The 6,945-nt window shown below is 43.2% G+C and overlaps 1 protein-coding gene across 4 annotated transcripts in view; it reads right to left on the bottom strand.

Annotated features, from left to right (window-relative positions):
- Positions 1 to 6,945, bottom strand: part of LOC137432262 (DENN domain-containing protein 5A) — a 101,910-nt gene that overhangs the window by 32,058 nt on the left and 62,907 nt on the right. For all 4 annotated transcript variants that reach the window (XR_013624240.1, XM_068124039.2, XM_068124040.2 and 1 more), the window contains exons 4-6: positions 5,860 to 6,160; positions 3,480 to 3,667; positions 753 to 1,316 (exon numbers count right to left, since the gene is read on the bottom strand). Coding sequence is in view for 3 of the 4 variants with exons in the window: in XM_068124039.2 (XP_067980140.2) it covers positions 753 to 1,316; positions 3,480 to 3,667; positions 5,860 to 6,160 (1,053 nt within the window). In the remaining variant the exon portion in view is untranslated. The remainder of the gene's footprint in view (positions 1 to 752; positions 1,317 to 3,479; positions 3,668 to 5,859; positions 6,161 to 6,945) is intronic.

Genomic DNA, 6,945 nt, shown 5'->3' with positions numbered 1-6,945 from the left:
CGCGATGAAGCTAACTCCGAGCGCCTTTCACTCACTCACCGCAGGCAGGTTGGTGGTCTTTCTGTCTTCTACAGACTCCTCTCCGGCCTTGCTCCCCCAGCTCTCCCTGTGCTCTGTCCCCCAAATATTCCTACAGGTCGCACAAGATCTGCCAGCAACCCTCTTATGGTTAAACTGCCGAAATCTAGGCTCTCTGCTCACCTTCACTCTTTCATTCCCCATTTTCTCCCGCCTCTGGAACAAACTCCCTCACTCCCTTCAATCCCACTCCTCCCTCCAGGTCTTTAAAACAGCTGTTCACCACCATCTCTTGTCGTCCCCCATCCAAAACCTTGATCTTTTCTACCCCCGCTAATTCACCTCAGATACACTTTTTTTGAAATTCCAACTTCTTTCCTGGAAGTCCTTGCAGTGTCCATATGTTTTATACCTCTCCCACCTCTCCCCAAGCCCTCTCCCCCCCACAGTTCTCTCGATGTCCCTGCTCTCAAATGTTGCGTTTGTGTCCTTCGCCCTCTCTCCCCATCTTGTCTACCGCTCCCCTTATTTTGTGCTTTATGTGTCGGTTTGACTTTTTGTGTGATTAATGTTAGCTCTTTCACGAGCCTCGATCTTGTATGCAAATATATATATATATATGTATCACGCTTCAGAAACATAAAAGGAAACCCTGAAACACCTCGTTGCAACGTTGCATTGTCACACAAACAAAATCATTATGATCGTTAAATGTGCCATTTATGCCAGCATACTTTGTCGAAGTTGTGAGTCTGCTCTCGTGCTCCTCCCAGACGTGGAGCTGGTTGAGCAATAACAAAGGCCTCGTAATCGGTGAACATCTGCATGAAGCGGTTGGCAAACGCCTCTCGCACCCGAGCATTTATCCGCAGGTCCCGCATTTCTCCCGATTCGAAGAGACTTCCTTCCTCCTGTTGCTTGTTCGATAATGGCCCGATACGACAGCTGGATGGTGGGAGGTCCCGGAGGCTGATCCCAGCCTGACGCGCAAGACTCTGCAGCCGAGTCAATGTTTCACCATTTCCACGGTTCCGCTGGGACACCGGCTGTCCCACTGGAGAGAGGCCGTTTCCATTTGCTTCATCTTCATGCCGCTCGAAACTCGAGTTCCAGAATTTTGTTCGACCTCTACCATCACCCACCGTCGACGGCGTCGTGATCTGTGGCTCGACAGGGACGTCGAACTCGTGAAGAATATCAGCAATTTCTGATGCGAGCTCAGATTTGTTCGGAAACAGCGGAAGATCTTCAGGGACATCCACCAAGTGCTCGTCCATGTCGACAAAGCACAGATTGGCCTGTAGGACAATCACAGATGAAAACAGATCAATTTTCACAGATGAAAACAAAAAGATCGAATTGAGAAACACTGAATTTTGCTACGAGGAGGAAAGTTAATAAATACAATTTCTATTAAATTTCCACTCGCATGCAATTCCAAGAGCTTTTGGCTCGTTCCAAAGTGTTCCCTTATTACCTTCCGCCACCAAAGGTGGATGGAAGTTATGTTTCCACCCCTGTCTGTCTGTCCGTTTGTGAACAAAATATCTCAAAAAGTTGTGGACGGATTCGGACGAAATTTGGCAGACATGTAGCGAATGTGAGAGGGACGAAATGATTAGATTTTGGTGAAGATCTGGATTCGGATCCGGATACTAGAATTTTTAAAGTGATTCTTCACCATTGAGAGATCGGGCCAAAAACGATTCATAGTAGGATGTCTCAAAAAGTTGTGGATGGATTTGGACGAAACTTGGTGGACAGGTTGTGCGTGTGACAAGGACGGCTCGATTCGATTTTGGTGAAGACCTTAAGATGGATTCGGATATGACAATTATTTAATTATCAAGTGATTCTTCACCATTCAGAGATGGGCCAAAAACGATTCATAGTAGGATGTCTCAAAAAGTTGTGGATGGATTTGGACGAAACTTGGTGGACAGGTTGTGCGTGTGACAAGGACGTCTCGATTCGATTTTGGTGAAGACCTGAATATGGATTCGGATATGACAATTATTTAATTATCAAGTGATTCTTCACCATTCAGAGATCGGGCCAAAAACGATTCATAGTAGGATGTCTCAAAAAGTTGTGGATGGATTTGGACGAAACTTGGTGGACAGGTTGTGCGTGTGACAAGGACGTCTCGATTCGATTTTGGTGAAGACCTGAATATGGATTCGGACATGACAATTATTTAATTATCAAGTGATTCTTCACCATTGAGAGATCGGGCCAAAAACGATTCATAGTAGGATGTCTCAAAAGGTTGTGGATGGATTTGGACGAAACTTGGTGGACAGGTTGTGCGTGTGACAAGGACGTCTCGATTCGATTTTGGTGAAGACCTGAATATGGCTTCGGATATGACAATTATTTAATTATCAAGTGATTCTTCACCATTCAGAGATCGGTCCAAAAACGATTCATAGTAGGATGTCTCAAAAAGTTGTGGATGGATTTGGACGAAACTTGGTGGACAGGTTGTGCGTGTGACAAGGACGTCTCGATTCGATTTTGGTGAAGACCTGAATATGGATTCGGATATGACAATTATTTAATTATCAAGTGATTCTTCACCATTCAGAGATCGGGCCAAAAACGATTCATAGTAGGATGTCTCAAAAGGTTGTGGACGGATTTGGACGAAACTTGGTGGACAGGTTGTGCGTGTGACAAGGACGTCTCGATTCGATTTTGGTGAAGGTCCGGATTCGGATATGAGAATTATTTAATTATTAAGTGATTCTTCACCATTGGGAGTTAAGGCCAAAAACGATTCATAGTAGGATATCTCAAAAAGGTGTGGACGGATTTGGACGAAACTTGGTGGACCGTTTGGGCGCCTGACAAGGACAAATAGATTCGATTTTGGTGAAGATCTGAATATGGATTCGGATATGATAATTATTTAATTATTAAGCGATTCTTCACCATTGGGAGTTTGGGCCAAAAACGATTCATAGTAGGATGTCTCAAAATGTTATGGATGGATTTGGACGAAACTTGTTGGACAGGTTGTGTGTGTGACAAGGACGTCTCGATTCGATTTTGGTGAAGATCCCGATCCGGATCCAGCTAGTATAATTTTTTCAGTGATTCTTCACCATTGAGTGATTTGGCCAACCAGGCAACTACTACTACCGAGTGTATGCTCTCTACTGAGTGCCGGTCTAGTTAAATATGCCGTGAGTGATACTACGGGGTGGAGAACCGAACAAACTGCAGCCAGAAGCATCATAGAGTTAAGTTCTGAGATTGAATAGATTGTGCAATTATATGTCTTAATTTCGGGCTAGAAATATCACTCGGGGTATGAAAAGTTTTGGTTCCTGCTCTCTTTGCTTATGTGACGAGTGTTCAATGAAGCCTCCATTTACGGAAATGGAACCTTAAAGGAATGATGGAACAAAACTGGTGATTAAAACGAGTGTCCTCTTGGCTGTGCGATGAGCACCAACCTCGTTTGGAATGTCGAGGCACGAGCGCTTTCCAGGCCCGTCGGCGTGCAGGCCCATGAGATACGGCACAGGAGCATCAAGGAAATAGAGCAGAGAGGCTGGTAGGATGGGAACATAGACATGCTGCCAAGAAAATGGAAACAGAAGAGCAGTAATGCACTCTGCTGTCATCATGAGGCGCTGGTAATCTGAAAGCAAACGCAACACAGCACATCTACAGCAATAACATCTTCAATAACATCCTGCTTTTACAAAACCTATTCCAGTTTGATTTTTCACTTGTAGGCCCTCCCCACAAAAGACATGCAAAATGATGACAATAGATCCGCTTTTCAGAAATGCCAACAAGGCCCGAACAAAATTAATAAATTAAATAAATAAATACACAAATCATTAGATGTATTACAAAATTTGATGGCAGTATTTATTTAATTATATAATTCATGCTTAGTGTCTCCGACCGGACGGATGGGTCGTGATTCTGGGAACCCAGGGTCAAATCCCACATACCATTTGTGTTTGTCCAATATGACACCATCCACAAGATTCTTTACTCTAGCTGACTTGTCTAGTCTGGGTTCATTCATAAAGTGCACCATCCCTCGGACAGACGTTGAGCCAGGCGTCCAGTCTCCCAACATTGGTTGCTGGACGTTAAGATCCCAGGGTGTCCGTCATGAAGAGTAGGTGAGGTATCTCCGGCCTCCTAAACAAATTACAAATGCCTGTACAAATCACCTTCAGTTGGTTGCACATCAAGCCTGACCAGCCGGTTCGTGAAAGACTCGGGACAAACTTTCCTCAGCCGACCCAAAAATAAGTTGGGAATAATTGGGGCCGTTAAGGACACAGACGCATTACTAAACCGGATGCGCAGTTAGCGGTGTAAATAATATATTCACACTTGATGCAAAACAAAAAACTAGATGGTATTCATACAATACTTACCCTGCGCAGTCAACTTGTTGCAAGCCGACTCTTTTGCTTTTGAACGTTTCTTTTTTTTTTGGATCCAATATGGCTGCCAGATCACGTGAGCTATGACATCATAAATTTCTATTCTCTAATATAATTGTTGCATAGACCACGCTCGACACATTTCAAACTGATCAGACTTAGCGTTGACCCTGTCGAATTATGACGTCATAATTATGGCACCAATGATGTCATCGTTAACAACACCTATTCCCCATATGGAGTTCTTTACAATGAGCCGTGTTTCAATTTTTTCCATGCAGCGGTTTTGAAGACATAGAGGTGCAATGTTTTTCGGTTTTTCCAAGATGGCGCCTGTAACACATGACCTACGACGTCATGATTATCATTAAAATATTCTACAGGAGGAGGTGCTCGTATGGTGAACATTTCCTGTCCATCAAACCAACAGTTGCTGAATTTTTTAAAATAATGATCAGATAAGTGTTGTATTTGTCGAATTATGACATCATAACGAAGGCACCGATGACATCATCATTAACATATCTTATTCCCCATGGGGAGTCGGTGATAATGAGCCAGGTCTCCATTTTTTCCATGGAGTGGTTTCAGAGATAGAGGTGCGAAGTTTTTCCAAGATGGCGCCTGTACCATGTGACCTATGACGTCATAATATTCATTGAAATATTCTGCAGGAGGAGGCCCTCCTATGGTGAAAATTTCGTGTCAATCGGACCAACGGTTGCTGAGAAAATGAATTTTTAAAATGCAGACACGGCACACACTAACTACTGCAGACACGTACGCACCTGAATGCTTAACCCCGCTTTTCGCTTCACGAGCGCAGGGTAATAAATAAGTTTCAGATTTTAAAAACTCAGGATGCGTTCGGAATACCTCCGAGAAATGCGATTCAGCTCTATTAACTAATCCGATTGGTTGTGAGCACAGTTTTCACACCTATACAAAGCACATAAACAAATCTGATTCGAGCAAATAATAAACAAAGGATACATTTGCGGCACTAATTCCCCCACGCCCAACAACAACAAAAAACAGCCCTAATTATTCCCATCTTGTTGTGGGGTCGGCCAGGGTAACATTTCTGGCCCAGGTCTTTCATGAACCGGCTGGCAGACATTTGGAATTTGTGCCGGCAATAACTCGCCGACTCTTCGCAAAAGACACTATGGGATATTTAAAGTCCACCAACATCCTCAGGGCCAGCATAAGGTCCTCTGACTTAATGTCCTTCAGATTGATGACACCCATTGATGAACCGTCCCGCATGTGAAATACCTGGGTGGCACTTTATAGCTGGGTCAAGATTCGAACCCAGGCTAGACAGCTCAAGGGCGAGTGCACATACCTCGTAGATCTAAGTTCTCCTGTCTACTGCATTAAATGTCTCAATGAACACCCATGCACAAGAATGACTACGCACCACTTGAGTACAGCAATATCTGGATCTCCAACAGACAGCAGGTAAACAGCTGCAGCAGGTTCTCCAAGCCCAGTTGTTCAACAAGCCCACGAAGGGGGTAATCAAGGAGGGGGAGTTCACGAAGTCCAGGCCGCAAACATAGGATAGGAGGGGGTAGGACAGCCAATAAGCAGAGCGATCGTCCTGGTGGAGGTAGAGGTACTTCATAAAGGAGATTGTAGACGTAGCTTTCCAGTGGCAGCGGGGGAGGTTGAGGCGACACCACAGCACCATATAATTGCATCAAAACTTTTCGGAAAGCCTAGAGTGGAAGGAAAAAAAGAACATTTTGTAACCCTCGTGCCCTCAAATCTTAATTCACGTGCCAACAAGTGCACGTATTAATAACAACAAAACAACAAGAAGACGTCATGCGGAGCACGATACTTGCAAAATCCGCCCCTCACCCCCAAGAAAAAAAAATTCCATTGATACAGCAAATTGTCCATTTCATCAAGATTAAAATTTACGATCTTGATCAAAGCTCGGGTCAAGATTAAGAAAAGTGACGATTTTTCAGATGAAAAATGATTTTGGAAGGTTGATCTTGAGTTGACCTTTGACCTTTTGACCTCAAAAATAGTTAGTTTCCCTATTTAGTGAATCAATGTGCAAATGCTGTTCAATTTTCAAGTCAATCGGATGAATATTGAGGGTTTTTTAAAACTTGGCCTATGTTGACCTTTTGGCCTATGTTGACCTCAAAAATAGTTGGTGGTTGATTCAGTGAGCAGATATGTAAATCCTCTTAGAATTTCAAATCAATCAAATGAAAATTGATTTTAGAAATTCGGCCTATGTTGACCTTTTGGCCTATGTTCAACAAAAATATAATTTGTGGTTGAATTCAGTGACCAGATATGCAAGTCATCTTCAAATTTCAAGTCAATTGGATGAAAATTGAGGACTTTAGAAATTTGGCCTATGTTGACCTTTTGGCCTATGTTGACCTCAAAAATAGTTGGTGGTTGAATTCAGTGACCATATATGTAAATCCTCTTAGAATTTCAAATCAATGAAATGAAAATTGATTTTATAAATCCAGCC

Source organism: Myxine glutinosa, chromosome 8 (genome assembly GCF_964187855.1).
Source record: "Myxine glutinosa chromosome 8, kmMyxGlut1.1, whole genome shotgun sequence".
NCBI lineage: Eukaryota > Metazoa > Chordata > Myxini > Myxiniformes > Myxinidae > Myxine > Myxine glutinosa.
The sequence above is the reverse complement of the archived record's forward strand: the minus strand, read 5'-3'. Positions and strand labels throughout refer to the sequence as shown.